This window comes from Orussus abietinus, unplaced genomic scaffold (assembly GCF_000612105.2).
Source record: "Orussus abietinus isolate OABI.00-Male unplaced genomic scaffold, Oabi_2.0 scaffold101, whole genome shotgun sequence".
In the NCBI taxonomy this organism is placed as follows: Eukaryota; Metazoa; Arthropoda; class Insecta; order Hymenoptera; family Orussidae; genus Orussus; species Orussus abietinus.
The window spans coordinates 137260-159456 of record NW_019394361.1 but is presented as its reverse complement, the minus strand read 5'-3'; the positions used below and the strand labels follow the sequence as shown (position 1 = coordinate 159456).

At 47.1% G+C, this 22197-nt stretch overlaps 4 protein-coding genes across 8 annotated transcripts in view; 3 read left to right on the top strand and 1 right to left on the bottom strand.

Moving 5' to 3' along the window:
- Nucleotides 1–22197, bottom strand: part of LOC105696587 (flotillin-2) — a 74282-nt gene that overhangs the window by 14518 nt on the left and 37567 nt on the right. The window lies entirely within an intron of this gene.
- Nucleotides 645–4707, top strand: LOC105696584 (glucose dehydrogenase [FAD, quinone]-like). Its single transcript, XM_012419153.2, has 3 exons — nucleotides 645–2552; nucleotides 3468–3750; nucleotides 3847–4707. The coding sequence occupies exons 1-3, from the start codon at nucleotides 1318–1320 to the stop codon at nucleotides 4690–4692; spliced, it is 2364 nt and encodes a 787-aa protein (XP_012274576.1). The 5' UTR covers nucleotides 645–1317; the 3' UTR covers nucleotides 4693–4707.
- On the top strand, nucleotides 4708–10402 carry LOC105696585 (glucose dehydrogenase [FAD, quinone]). 2 transcript variants are annotated; one of them, XM_012419155.2, is made up of 5 exons: nucleotides 4708–5381; nucleotides 6511–6722; nucleotides 6876–7090; nucleotides 7420–8605; nucleotides 8726–9521. In XM_012419155.2, exons 2-5 carry the CDS (start codon nucleotides 6520–6522, stop codon nucleotides 9033–9035), a joined length of 1914 nt encoding a protein of 637 aa, XP_012274578.1. In that variant the 5' UTR covers nucleotides 4708–5381; nucleotides 6511–6519; the 3' UTR covers nucleotides 9036–9521. The 2 variants fall into 2 exon arrangements, with proteins under 2 accessions (XP_012274578.1, XP_012274577.1); XM_012419154.2 differs by lacking the exon at nucleotides 4708–5381 and adding an exon at nucleotides 6047–6241 and having other exon boundaries at nucleotides 8726–10402.
- LOC105696589 (glucose dehydrogenase [FAD, quinone]) lies at nucleotides 11264–17795 on the top strand. Of its 3 annotated transcripts, XM_012419163.2 has the most exons (5): nucleotides 11264–11324; nucleotides 11404–11561; nucleotides 12045–12126; nucleotides 12215–12294; nucleotides 13453–17795. In XM_012419163.2, the coding sequence occupies exon 5, from the start codon at nucleotides 13474–13476 to the stop codon at nucleotides 15349–15351; it is 1878 nt and encodes a 625-aa protein (XP_012274586.1). In that variant the 5' UTR covers nucleotides 11264–11324; nucleotides 11404–11561; nucleotides 12045–12126; nucleotides 12215–12294; nucleotides 13453–13473; the 3' UTR covers nucleotides 15352–17795. The 3 variants fall into 3 exon arrangements, with proteins under 3 accessions (XP_012274586.1, XP_012274589.1, XP_012274587.1); XM_012419166.2 differs by lacking the exon at nucleotides 11264–11324 and having other exon boundaries at nucleotides 11350–11561; XM_012419164.2 differs by lacking the exons at nucleotides 11264–11324; nucleotides 11404–11561 and having other exon boundaries at nucleotides 11856–12126.

Here is a 22197-nt window from a genome sequence, read left to right as displayed (position 1 = left end):
ATACACGTTTTTATTACGAATTCCGAAGGTGAAGTGAAACACGTCGAGGAATTTGATCAACGTCGATAAAGAAGGTTTTTATAAATACCTACGTTGCCGACTTTCGTTTTTATATCGACAGCTATATCGAATTATATTGGGTATTGTACCAAATGGCATATTCCACCTGTCGTTTTTGTACAATAATTATAAAGAAATCGAAGTAAAACTCCAGAAATCCTCTGGATTCATGCCTTCTGGGGCCCTAATTGACTGCGGAGGGACCCCCTGCGCCATCTGTGATTTCCAGGTCAATTAAATTTTCACTCCGAGACCTCGTATTCCCATCGTTTTGGCAAAGAAGCGCATACAACACTTATTTTGCCTTTATCCCGTTCAAATGCGAGTTTATCGATTACCAGAGTGTTCTAAATTCTTGTAAAATTGTCCTGACCCTTTCGATTCTCATATCAGAGCCTTCGATAATTGTATATCGATCGAAATATCAGGGCTCGACGCCATTTTAATTCTGGTCTGGACTGAGTTAAAAAATTTTGTTGAAAAATCCAAATTTTGAATGTGTCAGGACAATTAGATTATCAGGAGTAATGTGTCGTTTCGGACAGTTTGGTCTAATACCCTTAAAAAAAAGTGTTGTATTCGAATCGACTGATTTGAAGGACGTTTCACTTCACCTTAACTGCGTGGGGAAAAAAACAGCTGACGAGGCGTTACTCGTTGCCGCATGCCCCGCAACTCGACGTACTCGCATCGCGATAATTAAACTGGCACGTATTCAACAGTGGCGCGCGTCATCGAAAGTGTCAATGCATTGACTCCCTATTAGTTGTCAAAGAACCCTCTTTGGAACAATCGTAATTTTTATCTCGGGACGTCGCGCACGAAAAAAAAAAATTCTTTCCCATTTTTACCGCCGTCAACGCTGGGTGTCGAAACGAACCCGGGGGAACCGTGCCTCGAGTGCTTACCAAATATGTGCTAAATCCTCGTAATCGGTTACCCGTTACCGAAAGAATGGAGAAAAAGTGTTCTTCCCGGGAGCGATATTGCACGCGACCGGGATTTCGGACGTTGCAGAATTTTCCCGATCGGGTTATACCTCGTATACGCGTGCTCGCATGAGTAAAGAGGCAGAAATCGATTAAAATATATTTTAATACAGGATGTAAAGTAAACTTCGGACTCGCTACATGGAAGACCTCTTCGCGCGGATGGATTCGGAAGAGGCGAGGGCACAAAATTCCGAGATACGCGTCACCGCGTATCGGGATAGGACATCCTTGTCCGGGTAGATACGCGAAATAGACGTTCCCGGGGATGACTCTCCTAGGAGCGTTCTCGGCAACGCGGATCGCGTTGTCCTACGGCCAGGAAGTGGGCTTCCTGGTGTTCCTTCGGTTCCTGATAGTCCTGCTCCGCCAGGACATCCTGGACAAGGAGAACCGGGTCGAGGCGATTCCGCCGAAGGAGCTGCTCCCCAGCTACGACTTCGTCATCGTCGGCGCGGGCTCGGCAGGGTCCGTCCTGGCGAACAGGCTCTCGGAAAACCAGAACTGGACGATCCTGCTGCTGGAGGCCGGAGGCGACGAGACGATCCTCTCCGAGGTGCCGCTGGCCTTCCCGACCCTCCAGCTCACTTCCCTGGACTGGCAGTTCAAGACGGAGCCCTCTTTGGGGTACTGCCAGGGCATGATCGGGAACCGGTGCAACTGGCCGCGAGGGAAGGTCCTGGGGGGCAGCAGCGTCCTGAACGCCATGCTCTACGTCCGGGGGAACAGGCGCGACTACGACCTTTGGAGCGACCTGGGGAACCCGGGCTGGGACTTCGAGAGCGTGCTCCCGTACTTCAAGAAGTCCGAGGACATGACCATCCCCGAGTTGAGGGACTCGCCTTTCCATGGAACCGGAGGGTACCTGACGGTGGAGAGGTTCAGGTACCGCGCTCCCATCGCCGGCTATTTTTTAAGAGCCGGCCAGGAGATGGGCTACCGGGAGGTGGACGTCAACGGGCCCAGCCAGGCGGGCTTCGCCCTCTCCCAGGGCACCCTGAGGGACGGACTCAGGTGCAGCGCCGCCAAGGCGTTCCTCAGGCCTGCCTCGAAGAGGAGGAACCTGCACGTCGGCACTCGCTCCACGGTGGACAGGGTCCTGGTCGACGCGGACTCCAGGGTGGCCTTCGGGGTGGAATTTCGCAGGGGGGTGAAGAGATACGTCGCCCACGCCAGGAGGGAGGTCCTCCTGGCCGCCGGGGCCGTTCAGTCCCCGCAGCTGCTGATGCTCTCCGGGGTGGGGCCCAAGGATCACCTCCGGGAGGTCGGGGTGCCCCTCGTCCTGGACAGCCCGGGGGTCGGGAGGAATCTTCAGGATCACGTCGCCATCGGAGGCATGACCTACCTGATCGATCCTCCCAAGGAGTGCCCGGAACCTACGGGGTTCGCGTTCGTGTTGCCCAGGTTCCTCACCCTGGCTTCCATCAAGCAGTTTTTGGGGAATCGGACCGGACCCTTGTACATGGTGCCCGAGTGCGAGGCCATGGCCTTCGTCAAGACCAAGTGAGACGTTTATCTTCTTTATCGGTCATCGATCCGCTTTTTCTTTCCTTACTTTATTTTTGGGTTATTTAACGTAGCGTAAGGATCGCGTCAAAGAGGTCTCGTTAAGGTGAAGTGAAACACGTCGAGGAACTTGATCGACGTCGATAAAGAAGATTTTTCTAAATGCCTACGTTGCCGACGTTCGTTTTTATATTGACAGCTGTGTCGAATTATATTGGGTATTGTACCAAATGGCATACTCCACCTGTCGTTTTCGTACAATAATTATCAAGAAATCGAAGTAAAACTCCAGAAATCCTCTGGATTCGTGCTTTCTGGGGCCCTAATTGACCTGCAGAGGGACCCCCTGCGCCATCTGTGATTTCCAGGTCAATTAAATTTTCACTCCGAGACCTCGTATTCCCATTGTTTTAGCATAGAAGCGCATACAACACTTTTTTTGCCTTTATCCCTTTGAAATGCGAGTTTATCGATTTCCAGAGTGTTCTAAATTCTCGTAAAATTGTCCCGACCCTTTAGTTTCTCATATTAGAGCCTTCGATAATTGTATATTGATCGAAATATGAGAGCTCGACGCCATTTTGGTTCTTGTCTGGGCTGAGTTAAAAAATTTTGTTGAAAAATCCAAATTTTGAATGTGTCGGGACAATTCTTAGATGATCAGGAGCGACGTGTCAAAGTTTCGGACAGTTTGGTCCAATACCCTTAAAAAAAAGTTTTGTATTCGAATCGACTGATTTGAAGGGGGTTTCACTTCACCTTAACGAAACTTTTTTCCGAACCCGGGGCACCGTATCCTAGAAAGTCCCAGTGCCTTATCATTTCATGAACAAATTGCATCCGAATTGTTCAAACGAGTATTAATTTTGAAACGAACACCTCGACATGTACCGTTTGCAATATCCTCCTCAGGTTCGCCGACGCATCCGACGACCATCCGGACGTTCAGCTCTTCCTGGCTTCCTCGGCCGACAACTCCGACGGGGGCCTGTTCGGGAAAAGGGGATCCGGACTGAAGGACGAGTTCTTTGCGACTCTCTACGAGGATATCCTGTACCGCGACACTTACTCGGTGATTCCCTTGTTGACGAGACCTCGGAGCAGGGGATACATCGAACTGAGAGACGCCGACCCGAGGCGGCATCCCGTCATCGTGCCTAATTATTTTTCCGACCCCCACGACCTGGAGGTTTTGGTAAGAACTTTAGTTTCGTCGAAATAGCGATCATCTCGAATAAATAAATATTAGAACTCGAAGAGACGGATCCTAAGAGGTCGAAATTGTCCTCAGGTCGAGGGGGCGAAGTTCGTGCACGACATGAGCCGGACCCAAATTATGCGGAAATTGAACGCCAGGCCGAATTCGAATCTCGTCCCGGAATGCTCGTCCTTTGAATATCTCTCGGACGAGTACTGGCGTTGCCACGTGAGATACTACACGATGACGATTTATCATCCGAGCGGGACCTGCAAGATGGGGCCTGCGGAAGACAAGATGGCGGTCGTGGACGCCAGGCTCCGCGTCCGCGGAATAGCAGGGCTCCGCGTTATCGACGCGTCGATAATGCCGAACATCGTCACCGGGAATACCAACGCACCGACGATAATGATCGCCGAGAAAGGCGCCGACATGATAAAGGAAGACTGGGTCGGGATGAGGAGTCCGGAAGTCGAGGAAAGATTGATCCAAAAGAAGAGGAGGAAATTGCTGCGCGAAGCGAGGAAGAGGTGGAAAAATCGGGGAAATTCTTCGGCCCTTTCGGGAAAAGATAAGGAAGAGGAGGATGGAAATGGCTGCGAAATGGAGGAACGAGAAGAGACGTGGCGGAGGGAGGTGGAGACGACTTTCCTTCAATTCGAGGAAATCAAGAGGCAGCTTTTGAAGAGCAATTTGGACGAGAAAACCAGGGAAACGGTGGAAAGGATTGCGAAAAAGTTGAAGAAGCAGGGAAATTCCTCCTCGGGGGAGAGAGGAGATTCTTGGGAGGATTTGATGACGATTCTGGAATTATTTGACGAAGAGCTCGCGTCCTCGGAATCTAATTCCAGAAAGAAATCGAGAAAGTCGAAAAAAAGAAGGCGTCCGACTTTACGCTATTTAAGTACTTATTTAGGCGCGAGGGATAATGAAAATTGAAAGTAAAAAGGCGATTCGAATTACGGGTCGATTACATTTTTTTCTAAATTTTCAAAAATCATTCAGGGAAAAAATATAGGAAATGCGATTTTTCATCGGAAATAGTAATAGTCGACCCTACGTGATTCTTGATTTTTCGACATTTAATTCTTTTTAATATATGGAAATATTCTTTCGAGTTTTAGTATCACGGTTTAAATTCGTGGTCACGTTTGGCTTAGAAAACGTCTCCGGATGGGGCGGGACGATGACACTTCCGACAGGATAAACTTTCCGAGTATTTCACAGTCGTATCTGGTTTCGTCGGATAGAATGGAGCATAATCGACGTTACTCTCCGGCCAGTTCGTGATATCTCGAATAATTGCGGACTGACTGTACAGTGGGTCTTCGTCGCGAGCTCTGACGTCCGTAAAAGGTGAACGAGCTGTGAAAGAGTTTAACGGATGAACGACCTCTTGAAATCGAATGAACTGGCAATGACGGAATCGCAAGTGAAAAAATCATTATTTTAAAAATGCTTTTCCACCGTGAAAGCAAAACTTGGAATTTTGCCCATCTTTGGACTCGCGCAATAAATGGATGAGAATTTTCGGATGTGCGATAACGAATGTCGGAAGAGTTTTATCGACGAGAAAAAAAAAAATAACACTCAACGAACTTGATCTTTTCCTCGAGGCGTAATTACAGGTAAAGTTCAATAATAACTTCAACGAGTTCTCCCGAAGAATAATATTTGCCGTTGCGAAGAATATGAAATATTTGACGATATTCGGAGCTCTCTCGGCGGAGGAGATAATGTCGAAAGTGTTGGTTAAACTAGCGAAATCGATTTCAATTGCAAGGAATTATTACGATCATATTATCTGAGCTATCTAAACATTTACTAGTCGTTTGTAGGGTATTTTTTAAGTTTAAACAGGTTGTCGGACCCGTGAAAAATAGTGCGACGTAATTTAGGGCGTTGTGTTTAATTTAAAATTTCGCCATCTTATCGATGATTCGATAAATTTTCAATTACGAGTCCCTGGTAATTAATACGTGCGATTAACCACACCTTTCATGATTTATTAACCTAGCGTCGCTTTCGACTCAGCTGTAATAATTTGAGGATCGGAAAATTTAATTTTAAAAATATTATATAAGGTCATCGAAGCGGCGAAAAATTTGATCCGCAATTTAAAAGAAAATTCAACCCACTCGTTTTCCTCCTTTTGGAAAATATTTTAATCCGTCGACCCGATTAGCTCACCAGGAAAGAAGAAACGAATTTCACCTCCCACGAGAAAGTCTTGGCAAAAGTCGATACTAGTCGAGATGCGGGAGTTATCAAATGGGTCGGTAAAAAGAAACGAGCAGGTGTTCGCGAAATTTGACCTACAATGCCAAGGTTGTACAATTATTGGTCTTTCCCGCCTAATAATCCCCAGAAATACCGAACGAAAAAACCAACCGTAGGCAGTCGAAGCGCGAGCTTCGACGCGAGCTCGTCGCCCCGAAATCCCTGTAAAAATCTAAAAAATATTCCAGACGAAAATCAACGCTCAACGGTAATTCTGAAATATCTTTTCTTCGAGCGGCACGCGGAGAAAAAAAAATTCATCGAACCAAAGAAGTATTTTATTAATTCAAAGAATATTTATTTTACTTGAATAAATTCGAATAAAGTAGATACAAAATGTCTTCGGAACGATGACAATTTATTTGAGTTTATTCGAGTGAAATCGCTACTGCTCGAATTGACCAAATTTGTCTTTGGGTCGGTGACCTTTTTTTTCTCAGGGGGTCCATACAATATTTTTGCGATTTTCGCTTTTAGAAAGAAAATATGGGCGACTCTTTCATGGAGCCGCCCACGGCTACCAGTGGATCCTGCGTGCAATGTCAATTCGAGGATACGACTTATTTCAACGCAGCCTGTGGAAGTCTGACCTCTTTCATGATGCTGCTGCAGACTTTGATGATGGCCAAGTGCGACATTTCGGATCCCTGTAGAAGGGCGGGACGAAACGAAATTCCTCGGGAGAAAAGGTAGGAAACAGCGATCACGCTTAAATGGCACGAGAGAAACGGAACAATAATCGTTTTCCTGGTTCTAACGATTAACAAAAATAAAAGGAAATTTGATTTCATCGTATTCCATGTCCCTCGTTGAGAAACAACTTTTGATGAGAAATTTTTTAGGTACGATTTCATCATCGTCGGCGCCGGGGTCGCAGGACCCGTTCTCGCAAGGAGGTTAAGCGACAATCCCGAGTGGAAGGTTTTATTAGTGGAAGCAGGACCCGAGGAGCCCACGATGACTTCTCTCCCAGGACTGGCCTTCAACGCCATTAACTCGTCCCTGGATTGGCGTTTCTTGACGGAGCCAACGAAGCCGCATCCGACGGCGTGCTTGGGTAAAAAATAATTATATTCCAATTTTCTCTACCTATTCTTTTCTAACAAAAGGATAGACTTCTTTCGGGCATCGGGGAGGAACGTCGGCGTTTTCAACATTTTTATTCAATTGCTCCCAAAACGTTTCTACAACGAGAACGAAATTTTTCTCCAAACTGGGTGTACCGAATAATTTGAAACTTTAACACTTGATTAAGGAGGTCCTAACGAAGGTCTTGAAACTGGTGGTCTTTCATTTTCCGACAAAATAATTTTTGAGTTATCCCGGGCAAGAACCAACAATGGCATATGTACATGACACTTTCATAACGCCTTAAGGGATTTCCAGAGAGCGGAGGGGTGTGCGCCTGGCCGCGAGGAAAAATGGTCTCCGGGACCGGAGGGATGTACGGGATGATGTACGCCAGAGGACACCCGGAGATCTACAACAGGTGGGCCCGGATGGGCAACAAAGGGTGGTCCTACGGCGAGATCGAGCACTACTTCGAGCGAGCCGAAAATCCGCAGGATCCGCGGATGGTGTCCAATCAGCTGTTCTCCAGACTCAAGACGGGAGGGCCCATGAAGATCAACTACTTCCCTCACAAGCCGGACTTCGCCGACTACCTCGTTCAGGCCGCGAAGGAGCTCGGCCATAGGACGATGGGCCTGTCGGGCTTAAACCAGACGGGCTTCATGATAGCGCCGATGCTGACCGACAACGGCATCAGGGGGACCACCTCGAGGAACTACCTGAGGCCGATCGCGCGCAGGAGGAACTTGGACGTGCTCACCAACGCCCACGTGACCAGGGTCGTCATCGACGAGAGGACCAAGAGGGCGACCGGGGTGGAGTACGTGGATTTCCGGGGTCGAAGGAGGGGAGCCGTGGCCGACAAGGAGGTCGTCCTGACGGCAGGGGCCATAGGGTCCCCGCAGATCCTGATGACCTCGGGCGTCGGAATCGGGAAGGACCTCGAGGCCCTGGGCATTCCCGTCGTCAAGGACCTCCCCGTGGGCCGCAACCTCCACAATCACGTGTCCGTTCCCGTGAAGATGAGCATCAACGACACGCACTTCGAGACCCTGACCCTGACGGCGGTCAACGAGTTCGTGGAGACCAGGACCGGACCCATCTCCAGCACGGGCCTGACCCAGGTCACCGCCTTCCTGGAGAGCAGGTACGCCGTGCCCGGGGTTCCCGACCTCCAGGTCTTCTTCGACGGGTTCAGCTCCACTTGTCCGAAGACCGGGCACACCATCGAGTGTCCCAACGGGAGTCTAGGGACGTGCCCCACGAGGAGGGACATCGTCGCCAGGCCGACCGTCGTAATCGCCAACACTCGGGGGTACATGACCCTTAGGTCGAAGAACCCTCTGGACCCTCCTCTTCTGTATCCGAATTACTTCGAGGACCCCCAGGACGTGAAGGTCCTGATCGAGGGGATCAGGAAAGTCACCGAGCTGGCCGATACCAAGGCCATGAAGATGTGGGACCTGCAGCTGGACTCCGAGAAGCACCCCTGGTGCACCGGGTAATTTTTTATTGGCAATACAAATAAATTGGTATATTAAACGTAGAGAAATTGTGAAAAAATTCAAGGTTTGGCAACTTTTCCGATAACGTAGTATCCGATTTTTTATCCTTTCCTCAGGTACCACTTCGGCACCGACGCCTACTGGGAGTGCGTGATCCGCGCTCGAACGGGGCCCGAAAACCACCAATCCGGGACCTGCAAAATGGGTCCCAGTTGGGACCCCGAAGCCGTGACGGACCCTCAACTTCGAGTTTACGGCATCGACAATGTCCGCGTTGCCGACGCCTCCATTTTCCCGATCGTGCCCAACGCAAATCCCGTGGCAGCGGTCATAATGGTCGCCGAAAAGGCCGCCGACCTGATTCGCGACACTTGGTCGCAAACACGAGAGAATCCTCCCCGATTTACGAGGAGACGTTATTTCTGATTTATCACGACGTTTCGCGATGCATTCTTTTAGTTGTTTTCATTTCTTACGCCATTTTCCACCTCCCACTATTTCCATATTTTACGATCTTACCTCGTAAGAGGAAAAATTCGCCATTTTGTTTGGACCGAAAATTAACTCTACATTTATGGAAGTGAAATAATTTCCAAAAAGTCGGAAATTATCTGAATGTTAACCGATAATTGTACACAAAATTCTTTTAACGCATGGTTTTATTTATTTTTTATTATGAAGTATTTGGTTAAATCTTCTCTCGCGTCAAGTTCAAGCGGGAACGATTAATGGTGATGTGACAGGGAAACGTCGCGGTACTTTTTTTTTTTTACGGTGGAAAGAGTGATGCAGCCGAAAGTGCATTTCGCGGAGTTCTAAACGATCTCGTGTATTGCTGGCACATTAATGTTGAACGAACAATGAATAATTATTTGACTCGAATAAATTGGATACAACAATTATTCGGAATTATGACAATTTATTTCAGTCAAATAATTATTCTTTGAATTAACAAAATATATTCTTTGGGACCATTCAAAGAAAATTTTTTCTCGGAGGATAAAAACCACTGGTAGCTTCTCCGTGGGGATTATTTTTAGATTCTTTTTTCTTATTCGGAGCAAGTCGCGGAACGATCATTCGAGTGGCTGAAAATTACTCAATAACGGAATAACGAGGTTACGCAAAAGTAGCTGATAATTCCCCTCGAACATGCAAGTAATGTCCGCGAGTACATTGCGCTCGTAATATTTACGGAACAGTTGTTACCGGTGGGTTTTACTTTCCAGGATAATTGCGCCTACTCGTTGCACCTGACACAGTCACTTTACCCGGACAGTACTTTGGGCCGACTCGCGTTCATTCCCTCGACGCGCATACGAGTACCTTGGGTGATTTTTATCAACCTCTTCCACGTCGATTTCTCCATTGGGTAGTTTTTTAAGAAATAACGAACCGAAATGTACATACCTATCGTTGGGACGCGTCGACTTTAAAAATCGGATTTTTAATATCAATAATTGCAAATACTTTTCGTTCATCGAAAATCGGTACGAGAATCGATCTCCATTAGTTCATTAATTTTTCTTTCGGTGTCATAGTTATCTTTCATCCCTCCGAAACGAGACAGCACTGATAATTATTTTCATTCACTCGGTAATGTCTCATTGAGAAGAGTCTCTTATCGACTGTCTCGTGTCACTCGATGCCGACATAAATCCTACTCGAGCTGAAAGTACACCTCGATTGAAATAAGAGGTACGCATGTACCTTGGTACTCGGTTGCAACTTCGCAAAAAGCAACAGAAGTACCAGACAGGTGGCGAAACGAGTCGCACACCACCGATACCGCAAAAGATATCATTTTCATTTTAATTACGCAATGGAGCAAGTCTCTAGTCGGTGCTTCTTGTAATGAAAAAAAAAAAAAAAAAAAATAGTCTTCCCGTCGACTTTGCACATTTTGCGTTGCACTGCGCCGCGGGTCGGCCTGGGATTTAAATACAAGTTTCTTAGCATTCCAATTAAAAAGTTTCATTTAACAGGCTATGACTTCTCGAATTGACCGGTGAAAAAGCGATAATTGAAGCGAATCGTTAAATCAATTAAATGGGAGAGACTCTGACCGATCGAGTCCAACAATAACTGGGTAACCGGCATCGAAAAGGTTCCAGTTTCGCAAGGCGCCGGCAATTATAATTGCGGGTACTTTGAAATGTCGCAAACTCGGGGACAATTTCCATAATTCGACCGCCGCCTCGTTAGTCACTTAGACCGATTCTTTAAACAAAGAGTGCAACGTCGGCATTGCGGGTTCTGCAATATCGACGGAGGAGTTGTTTTTGTTGCTCAGGCGGTGTAACGTGACATAAGTCATGAAAGCCGTGCGCGATATCAAAGAGACCATTCTTCTGTCGCGATTCTACGCCTCGGTAAGCTCTTTCACCCTTTTTTCGAACAAAAAGCTTTCCAATTGTCGTCGACCGAGGCGGATTAATTCTGAAATGGCGTCGCCGGGAAAATGTTGGCTCTGAGCCGAATAGAATTCAGGAAAAAGTATACGCGTTGAGCGGAATCGAGATTTGATTTCCTGCAATAATTATAAATTTCACTTGTCAAGGCCCAACGAAAACGTACCGTGTGTATATGTTACGGTGAAACACCGAAATCTGGAGAATGTCGACATTCTCCAATTTCGGTCATTCACGGTAACATATACATTAGGATTATAATGGAGAAGATGCAGAAGCGAAAGCTGAATGTGCAAGGTTTCAGGTAATAGGCTATTCTCCCGACCATTCGACAGCCATCAGAAACGCAGGGTTTCGGATAAAGCGCCTTAACTTTATTATAGAATCAGCTTCGAGAGATTCTTCCTCTCCAGAGTGAAGCAAGATGGCGAGGGCCGAGAAGCTTCTCACTTTTTCCGGAACCCTTATCCCGCAAAGTTTCGGAGATTTTCCGGAAATGCAAGTAGATTAATTCCCATTGGGACGTTTCTAGAAAGGAAAGGTAACGAAACGCTTTATTTACATCTAGGAATTACTTTAAACGCGAGACGAAACGAAACTAACCTCATTTCGAGATACCGTAAAATACTGAGAATTCTCTTTTAACGAAGGTATACAAATTCGAGTATCGGGAAGCACATAATTGCGACCTCATTTTCGAGTAATTGCGAGGTGTTAAAATTTTCCTTTAACGAACGCAAATAAGTCCAAATCACGTAATTGAAACTAACCTCACTTCGAGTTACTTCAGCGCGTTGAGAATTTCGTTTAACAAATGCATAGAAATCTGAATATTAGGGACAATGAGGACAACTCCAATTCTAGTCGTTTCACCGCGTTAAAGATTTAAAGAAAATTTCGATTTTTTTTTACCGAATGCAGACAAATCGGAGGGTCGAGAAGTACATATGTACACATGTAATGGAAATGCTAGAAATAGGAAACCAGGAGATAAGGTCGCGGTTGAGCTCGTAAATGTACACAGGGATCTGAAACGGAGAAGAGAAAAAATACGGAAGGAAAAAAGGGTTTCCAGGAAGAACTATCTGGTTGGCTGTTAGGGATAGGTAAGCCAGTATCTCGTATCGGTCGGAGGTGGGGCAGAAATCTCCAAGTTGCTGAACCAACGTGTCACTTATCTTCATTGCTTCACAGACTTCCCTGGGGAGTCATCTCGCGAGAAGCTCATCCCGAGCTGACATAGTCATCCAAAAAGGGCAAGAAAAAATTCCCCGGTAAGTTAGCTTTTCATCTCCCCAATTTTTCCTTCAACATTTACCTTTATTCCCCAGTTTAAACGAATTTCAATTAATAACTAAAACTCCGCGAGAATGCAGCTATTCGTTTATTTTGTCCATTTTTTTCAATGCTTTCCGATTGCATTTTAGGGGCGCATTATTAAGGAAATCCGCGATTCGTTATTTTTATTCGGTGGTCATTAAAATAAGACGAGTCGCTCTACCTTTGTTCAATGAGTCAATATATTCTTGTAAATTATTCTTCATGAAATTTTTATTCTTTTTATTGGGGTCATGTATTATTTCCATCCATGGGACACGATTGATAGCTAAATGGAAAATCATTATAAATGCCGTCCTGTCACGAGTCGTTCTTTTTTTTTTTAACATTTAGCGTAATGTTGTTAAAGGAGCCCTGAAATAAAAGGCACAAAGGAACTTTCAAAAATAGACTTACGAGTGAGCAACCTTTCCGTCGGAACAGATCACAGATATGGCATTGAGGTGCTAATGATTTACAAAAAAAATAGAAAAAGAAACACTCACAATCCTCTTCCTACATTTTCCAGATCCGAGCCACTTGGCGGTTATTACAATTTCATGAACTCCTTTATCATGTAAATTAGCCAGGAGCACTGAAAATCTCGGCAATACGGCTGAAACCGTACATAAGTTCCTATTCCAAGTTTCTCTCTGTCCTTTTTCTAAGAAGGGGGAAAATATCATTTTTCGAAGCCAACCTCGGTATTTTCAAAAATCCATTTAATTCCTAATTTTTTTTTTTTTTCTTAAAGTGTTACAAAAGGGTCTATCTACAATGAAACGTCAAAATATTCAAGAAACTTCAGTACAGGACCATGCAGTCCCCAAGGAAGAACGAGATGCTCATGAAATTTAATTTTTAATAACAAAAAAGTATGTGTCCTTAATTCTAGTTCGAGCAAAATAAAAAAAAAAAATGTCTCTGATAAACGAAACGTCTCGAGCATCGCGGTTTTTCTTAGAACTTCCATATTCCCGTGTCGATGTTTCAAACGATTCGGTGGGCCCAGTTTGAAGAAAAGTTTTCTAAATAGATGGACCCTTTCTTAACACCTTAAAAAATGTCCCCGGAAGAGGACTAAATTGGAGATCGAGTTTTTCTTCGGGTTCCAGGTCAGCAGCTCGAAATCCAAGATGGAAACGTGTCTGCCGGCGAGCTGCACATCGGCGATCGCCGGATCGCCGATCCCCCTGTTCGCGCACCTGCTGCAAACCCTGATAACGGCACAGTGCGCGATAACGCGGCCCAATCAGTACCCCCGGGACAGGACGGAGGAGATCTCCTCGTCGAAGGAGCCGGAGTTCGACTTCATCGTGGTCGGAGGAGGATCGGCAGGATCGGCGGTGGCGGCGAGATTAAGCGAGGTCGGATCCTGGAAGGTCCTGCTGATAGAGGCAGGAGAGGACCCATCTCCGACGAGCGACGTGCCAGGACTTTTGCTGCAGCTGCAAGGAACGGCGGAGGACTATTCGTACGAGGTGGAGCCGCAGAAGGAAGCCTGTCTGGGGATGAGGGACCAGCGGTGCAAATGGGCGAAGGGCAAGGCCCTGGGAGGCAGCTCCGTGATCAACGTCCTTCTGTACGTCTACGGCAACGACAAGGACTTCGACTCGTGGGCGGAACGAGGGAACGAGGGCTGGTCGTACGAGGAAGTGCTTCCATACTTCATGAAATCCCAGAACTGCGACCCGGAATTGCTGGAAAAGACCGGGGGGAGGTTCTTCGGGAAGGGTGGACCCCTCGACGTGCGGAACTTCAACTACACCGAGTCCAGGATGCAGGAGATCCTGCTGGACGCGGTGAGGGAGCTGGGAGTTCCGGTGCTGGACTACTTCAACGGGGACCGGTTCGTGGGGTTCGGCAAGGCACTGGGGACGGTTGGCGACGGGCTGAGGGCGAACACAGCCAGGGCGTTCCTGTCGCCGGCGAAGGACAGAGAGAACCTGTTCGTCCTGAAGTCGGCCAGGGTGGAGAAGCTGGAGATGGACGGCACGAGGGCGATCGGCGTGCAGGTGAAGCTGAAGAACGGGAAGAGTCTGAAGATCCGCGCCTCCAAGGAGGTGGTCCTCTCCGCGGGGACGGTGTCCACCCCGCAGATCCTGATGCTGTCCGGGATCGGGCCCAAGGATCACCTCCGGGAACTCGGGATCGAGGTCCTCGCCGACCTCCCGGTTGGACGGGGCATCCAGGACCACGTGATCTGGCTGGGCATCCAGATGTCCTACGTGGACGAGGCGAAGGTGCCCATCTCCCCGACCTACTTCCTGGACGCCGCGTACGACTACCTGGTGCACAGGAAGGGCGAGCTCGCCACCATCGGAGGAGTCGATCTCCTGGGCTTCGTCAACGTCGACGACCCGAAGGACCCGTACCCCAACGTGGAGTTCCACAACACGTTCGTCCCCCAGGGGGCCACCTTCAAGATGGAGGCCCTGATGAACGCCTTCGGCGTGGCGGATGACCTCGTCCAGGAGTTCACCAGGTCCTCTCTGGACTCGGACGTCGTCTTCATGGGTCCGGCCCTGCTGAAGCCGAAGAGCAAGGGTCGGATCGAGCTTCGCAGCGCGGATCCCGCGGACCCTGTTAGGATCTTCGCCAACTACCTCACGGCGAGGGAGGACGTGGACACCTTGCTGAAGTCCGTCGACTTCGTTCGGAGGATCCTCGACACCGAGGTCTTCAAGAAGTTCGGAATCAAGCTGAGGCACGTTCCCATCGGCGGATGCGCGGGAACCGAGCCCTTCAGCAGGGAGTACTGGGAGTGCAGCATCAGGCACACCACCACGACCGTGTACCATCCCACGGGGTCCGCCAGGATGGGACCCGTCGGTCATCCCGATGCCGTCGTCGATCCTCGGCTCAAGGTCCAGAAGATCCAGGGCCTCCGAGTCATCGACGCTTCCGTCATGCCGGACATGCCCAGCGGGAACATCAATGCTCCGACTATCATGATCGCCGAGAAGGGAGCCGACCTTATCAAACGGGAATGGCTGCGGAAGGACGAGCTTTAGGGGTCCAACGATCCGACCCTTCTCTTAGTCCGCTAGATATCTTGTAGCGCCGTTCATATTTTTTAATACAATTAACGGGCACCGCAATGGCGTCCACGATCTCTTCGGAACAAATCGATCGACGTCCTAAAAATAGAAAAAATAGAAATTTGGCCCCCCAGCGAAGGACAACGTTCCCGAGAAATTTTTCTTCTTCCGAACCGCGATATTGCCTTAGCTATATACATCTTTAGCCACCGGACGCGCGGTTAAATAATGCGAGCGACCGCAACCGGGGACTTAGGAAAAGTTTCCGGCACGAAAAGTGCATCCGGATCGGGTTCTTATTTGGATTCTTTTGATTATGGATCCAAGGTGAAAGTACCTACTATGAGAAAAAATCGTCAGACGCGAGTCGCGACTCGGATCAGCGAGCTGTAAAATCCGAAAGTGAGCGATTTGTTTTTGTTCTTATCAACGACGACCCGACGTCTCTCCGTCCCTCGACGCAAAGTAGAAAAAGTACTTTTTATTCGTCAAATTTTCATCGGTCCTCGCCCCACTTCCGTTCCTCTCAGTTCCCTCGCTGAAATCCCGACCGAAACAATGTGCAAAAATTAGAGAATATTTTCAATAATTAGAAATAAACGGACGTCGGGGTGAGAAAAAACATTTAGAAGCGACCGACTTTTTTTTTTACAAATCTCACATTTTTTTGTTACAAACGTTGATATTTTTTGCAATCATCGACGGCGCGCCGGGTCCATCCAGCTGTCGCGTTAGATCGTCAAGATGAACGTGAGAATAAAAAAATATGAAAAATATAAAAATATGAAAAAACGGCACTCGGGTGAAAATCCGGGAAAATTGCGCGATTACGCGATTACTCGGTTATGCGATTACGTGTGGCAAGCGCTTTAGGGCCCGTTCCCCGTTGATGGGATAGGAAAGGCACGGAGCGAGAATTTGGTCGGGCGAGACAGCTCGTAAAGTAGGGAAGGCGAAACAACGCCATTGCCGACTAGAGGGGTAACCTACTCGAGCACAGGCTCCGAGATAATTCCGAACGCTCTTGTCCCGTTACGAGCTTTTTACGGGGCGCGACTAGCCGACACCCTGCATTCTCGAGCGACCGCTCCGACGACGAGGACTGCCCGACCGATGTGTGACAGTGAACGTTTCGGTATTTCAAATTTCAAGGATAATCTCAAGAAATTTCTCCAATTTTTCAAAAAGAATTCCCGAGTTCGGATTTCTTGCCTCGCGTTAGCGCAAAGCTCTGGGGAATCCATTCACGACCAACGCGTGATAGCGAACGTCGATTCGGTTTCAAGGAACATTTTTTACAAAGTTCGAAAATTTTGGGAAGTCTTCGTTACGACCAGCGTGTAATAGTGAATTTCGGTGTATCTTAAATTTCCAGAGAAATGAAGAAATAACTGGAAAAAGTCTGGAAGTCTTGATATTTTCCGCCGCCATATATCATTTCGTTGTCGCTGGGAGTGTTACGACGTTCATGACTCGTAAGACGATCATTTTTCTTTTACAATTTGTGAATTACGGATGAGGAATAAACCGTGAACAGGGGTAAGGGACCCGATAGGCAGGGGAAAGAAGCGATAACTCGCCGGCGGGGAAATCAAAGAAGGGTGTCGTCGGAAGTGTGAATATAAAATAGAGGTATGTAATTTACGCGATGCGATTATTCGATAATGATACGTTTATTCGTTGAGCCGAGCGAACCGAATCTCCCGTTTCGCGTTTAAAGAGCGCTTCTACTTACTGGGCTCGTTTTCTGTCGATTACCGGAGTCGAGGTAGCGATTAAATCCGGGATTTTCCTACAAGGCATTCGGTCGGCATGGAAAGGGTAATTGGTCGGGATGAAGTACTAAAATAAATTAATAAGCGACGTGGAATCGCAAAAGACGGCCAACGAAGCGAGCGCCGCGGGTTCCGAGATGTCCGAAGTTCCATTTCCGGTTAAGTTCAAGGGTTTTAAAATAAAAATGTTCATTAAGTGACGTTCGATATCAAGAGTCGTTAAAGAGAAACTTATGTCCGTGCACGTTAATTTTAGGAACTGGAGGAACGAATTTCCAAAATGTCGTGGGTGCCACCTAACCTAGCAGAGTTGTGTTCTCCATACTCGACGGTATCGACGTGCCAGCCATCGGCTTTCATGTTCCTGGCTTTAATTGCTCGTCTTTTCGGCCAGTCGAAGGATTCCGGCCATTTGCAAAAGCCTTTGCAGAGCGGTGTGCAAGAAAACTGCAAACTCGCCGCCGCGGAAAATCAACATGGTCGCCCGTACATAATCTACGGACAGACGGCAACGACACCCTTGTTCGGGTACTTTCTAAACCCCTCTCCGCTCTTGCAAGGTCCAGGCACGGACCATCGAAACGTCCTACAAACTCCGAGTCACTATTTAAACCCAAAATTGGGCCCGGAAACGAGTAGTCTGCAACTTTCTTTAAGCCATACTGAATCTTTGCCACAACAAGAGAACGGTCCGCAGTTCCAAAGTCAAGCAGAAATTAAACAAGCTTCACCGCGCATGCAGATCCCCGACAAAGGGTGGTACATCAACTGGTGGCAAAATTTAAAAGTCCCGGAAATTCAACCTCAATTTTTTCAATCGGAGGGGTCCCTAAACTCCGAGACGTACAAAGGAAGTACTACCGCGGATCTGCAAAATGCAGAAAGCAATTCGCAGAATTTAGCGGTGGCAAATTTTCCCTCGGATGGAAATGTTTATTTTGATCTCGACGAGTCGCAAGATCGTCCGTTAAAGCGAGTTCCTAGAGATGCTTCCGATGGCGCTGCTTCCGGCGCGCAAGAAATCCAAGATGGCGGGCCGGGAGACCTCGACGCCGCGGAGGCGCAAAAGCGAATCGTCGTGGATTTTTCTTCTCAGCAGAGTTTGGCGAACGACCAATTTCAGGGCGCTCAGTTCAATCATTTACCGGAGAACCTGGAAATCGGACATTCACAAGAATACACCCCAGGTTCCGAGGAATATGATTTTATTATCGTCGGGGCTGGATCCGCAGGGTGTGTCTTGGCGAACAGACTAAGCGAGGTTCCATCCTGGAGGGTGAGTGCTTCCACAATAAATGCATGGTTTATTACAGAATACTCTCAGATAAATCTCAGGTTATGTTTTTTTTTTTTATTTACGCTTTAGGGGCGATACACTTTTACGATATTTATTGTCAAATTGTAAAAATGCACAATCGATTCCTAGGTTAGTCCGTTTTAAGTTGCTAAACGCTTTGCATGGGCTTTGGCGTAAGTAATTGCCAGTAAAGCACAATTTCTGAAGGATAATTAGTGCGGGCAGTAGAGAGGCGTAATTGAGGACAATTAAAACGGAACTTGCGCACAAATTGCGAATGTTGGTAGAACGCTTTTCATGCGAACGCGAAGTCGTTTCTGAAATTTAATTTTGACGTACAAGTATTCATTAATTCGTCTCGTCTTCGTATTTTTATCGCGATATCATAATATTTTCTATATCACTTTATGGACCCTTTATAAGACTCGTCCTGTAACAAATATATGATTTTTATATATCTATGTGTACAATAATAACTGTTGATTTTACAGATACTCTTGCTGGAAGCGGGCATAGAAGAACCAGAGGTGGTAGATGTTCCGTCTTTTGCTCCTTTATTAGGCAGCAGCAATATCGACTGGATGTATCGAACTCAGCCCGAACAATTTTCTTGTCGATCGAGAAGGAATAGAGGATGTGGATGGATTCGAGGAAAAGTAAGCATTCCAAAAAAAAGAAAATATTTTCCTTGAAGTCTGTGAGTTTAAAGTAAAAGAAAAATTTTCCACAATTTTTTAATCTAATGCAAATCCGGAGGCTGTCGTAGTCTGATTTCGGTAAAATTTTCGGATTTCGTTGCCGTCAGTTAAATACTTTCGAAATTGTATGAAACCCTGAAAGAACGCGACACTTTCTACACGATCGCGAGACAGGTTGCATATCAACAGGCGAAGCGGAAAAACAACTTCTTGATAATAATATGGTTGAAAGGTTCGATGACTTTCTTTTAAAATAACTACAAAACACGTGACGTCTTTGAAAAATCTGAAAATTTTTTTCTGCAGGTAATGGGAGGTTCCAGTGCCGTCAATTACATGATCTACATCCGAGGAAACCGAGAAGACTACAACGAGTGGGCAAGAATGGGAAATCATGGATGGAGTTACGACGAAGTTTTGCCATATTTCATCAAATCCGAAAACAACAACGACCCCGACGTAAGTAACTTGGATAAAAATATTTCATATAATTTTTTTTTTACTTCTCAAGGTAAAGATTCTTGTCCTCGAGAATCGCCCAGAAAGAATTGAAGAAAACGAATGACGAAGGTTACCCGACGAATCGACGAAAATAAGGCGCGACTTAAACCTTTGCCTACAATTTTCAGATCGTGGAGGCGAATCCGTCCTACCACGGCATCGGCGGTTTTCAAAGCGTGGAGCGATTCCCCTACGAGGACAAGAACGTGGACGTCCTCTTCAGGGCGTGGCAAGACATCGGGTACGCCGCGATCGACGCGAACGCGAACGAGCAAATCGGAACGATGAAGCTACAATCGACCTCCTTAAACGGAAAACGCCAGAGCACATACGACGCCTTCGTAAGGCCGATCCGAGGTAGAAAAAACCTGGAGGTCAAGTCCGAGGCGCAGGTGACGAGGGTCCTTGTGGACCCGAAGACGAAACGCGCCTTCGGAGTGGAGTTCGCCTCCGGGAAATCGGGAGTCACGAGGATAGCCACCGCAAAGAGAGAAGTGATCCTGTCGGCAGGCGCGATAAACTCGCCGAAGATCCTGATGCTGTCCGGGATCGGCCCCGAAGAGGAGCTCCGTCGACACGGGATAGGAGTGACGAAGAACCTCCCGGTGGGCCGCAACCTGCAGGACCACGTCACGACCGACGGCGTGGTCTTCGAGATCGACAAGAAAACTTCAACCGCGAGGAACCTGGACCAGGTGGAAGAGGACATCCGGATGTACAAGACGACCAGCAGAGGGCCTCTATCCTCGACGGGGTCGCTCGTGTGCAGCGCCTTCGTCAGGACGAGCTACGAACCCGACCCCTCCAAGCCGGACATCCAGTACACCTTTGACGGGGGGAACCTAAGGGACTTTTTGGCGGATCCCGCGGACGCCGTGGAGACCTCCATAGCCCCTCTCGCTTACTACGACTCCATCAACGTCAGACCCGTTCTTCTGAACCCCCGGAGCAGGGGACACCTGTTGCTGAACGAGAGCGACCCCGTCTGGGGTGCTCCCCTGATTTTCCCGAACTATTTCACGGCCAGGCCCGACCTGGAGACCATGATCGAGGGGATCCAGATCGCTCTTCGCCTTCTACATAGCGATGCGTTCAAAAGTCATCGATACAGATTGGTGGACGTTCCTCTTCCGGCCTGCGCGAGGTTCGGCTTCGGAAGTCTGGAGTACTGGGCTTGCGTCGCCATGGAGTACACCAGGACTATTTATCATCCCGTGGGGACTTGCAAAATGGGCCCCAAAGAGGATTCAGAAGCCGTGGTGGATCCCGAGCTCAAGGTGTACGGCGTCGATTCCCTCAGGGTCGTCGATGCCTCCGTAATGCCGAAAATCGTTAGGGGAAACACGAATGCTCCGACGATCATGATCGCCGAGAAGGCCAGTGACATGATCAAGACTCGGTGGCTTCGTCCTCAGTGAGTTGACCCTTTCATTTTTTATTCGTTTCACGTGCGCATTTATTTATAATATCCTTTTCCGTATCGACGTGCAAGGGAAATCGCTCTCCTTTTTGGAACCGTACGGACGTTTACCAGAAGTGGGTGCTTCGGTTGCATAAAGATATGTCGTAATCGATTATTATTAACTAGCTCGATCATTAGTTTGTATTAGAAAAATAGAGATTCTGAATTTTTGCGCAGGTGGAAATATCTTCGATATAAGTAGGACAATTTTTCTAACGATATTCTCCGCGCTCTTTCTTTAATTAAAAAAAATTATCATTCTGGAAATTCTTCGTTAGAAATAGGTGCTTCAATTCCGGAAAAATGTATGATAATTCATTGTTATTTAGTTTAGTTTGTATTAGGAAAATGAATATTTCGAGTTTTCTTACGACCTCGAAATAAGTAACATAATTTGCTAACAAAATGATATGTACACTTTTTAGGTAAAAATGTATATCGTCGAATTATTTCTGACCGTGTAATTTCGATCCGACCTTTTATGATTCTTTTTTGAAGACAAAGTCGCTCAAAGTCCACGACAAACCATCAATTTAAGATGTCACTTGTTTATATATGCCTAGCAACGTTCACCTTGCGAAATGCATCCGACAATAATCCGGCCATAGCAACTTGCGCAAATTGAACCATGGACCCTGTTAACATCTACACGTAATCATGTATTAACAGCCGAAGTTTGTCATTTCGACATAACCTAATAGGGTCGCGTCGCTATCGTTCCGTAATGGCGTCGCGTGCAAATTGCAGGGTAAAGGATTAAGAAAAAAAAAAAAATTAATCCAAGGTGCGATTAGCGAGAGAAAGCGAAAGCACTCCCAAAGATGTCACCGACGTCTTTACTCAACAAATTCCCCAATGAAATTTATTTTATCAAAATTTTGTGAATACTTCGTTGATAACGACGACGAAACTTCTTTGACGCGGCTCCTCGTTTTATAATTATAATTGCCGGTCGTAGGGCACGGAGAGAAAAGGCTTTAATGCATAATTAAAGCCTGTCCATTGTGGCATAATCGGTCGTAAGTCAATAGACAGCTATTTCCTGGCAGAAAATTATTTCGCAAATGGTGGCTGAATTGCAGATTG

What these genes read in the sequence shown, in the direction of transcription:
- LOC105696589 (XM_012419163.2), top strand. Translation starts at nt 13,474, where the DNA reads ATGGAAACGTGTCTGCCGGCGAGCTGCACATCGGCGATCGCCGGATCG.
- LOC105696585 (XM_012419154.2), top strand. Translation starts at nt 6,074, where the DNA reads ATGCCAAGGTTGTACAATTATTGGTCTTTCCCGCCTAATAATCCCCAG. An exon ending in GCATCCGACGGCGTGCTTGG is followed by an intron (nt 7,091 to 7,419) that starts GTAAAAAATAAT and finishes AGGGATTTCCAG; the next exon opens with AGAGCGGAGGGGTGTGCGCC. An exon ending in AAGCACCCCTGGTGCACCGG is followed by an intron (nt 8,606 to 8,725) that starts GTAATTTTTTAT and finishes TCCTTTCCTCAG; the next exon opens with GTACCACTTCGGCACCGACG.
- LOC105696584 (XM_012419153.2), top strand. Translation starts at nt 1,318, where the DNA reads ATGACTCTCCTAGGAGCGTTCTCGGCAACGCGGATCGCGTTGTCCTAC. An exon ending in ATGGCCTTCGTCAAGACCAA is followed by an intron (nt 2,553 to 3,467) that starts GTGAGACGTTTA and finishes TATCCTCCTCAG; the next exon opens with GTTCGCCGACGCATCCGACG. An exon ending in CCCACGACCTGGAGGTTTTG is followed by an intron (nt 3,751 to 3,846) that starts GTAAGAACTTTA and finishes AATTGTCCTCAG; the next exon opens with GTCGAGGGGGCGAAGTTCGT.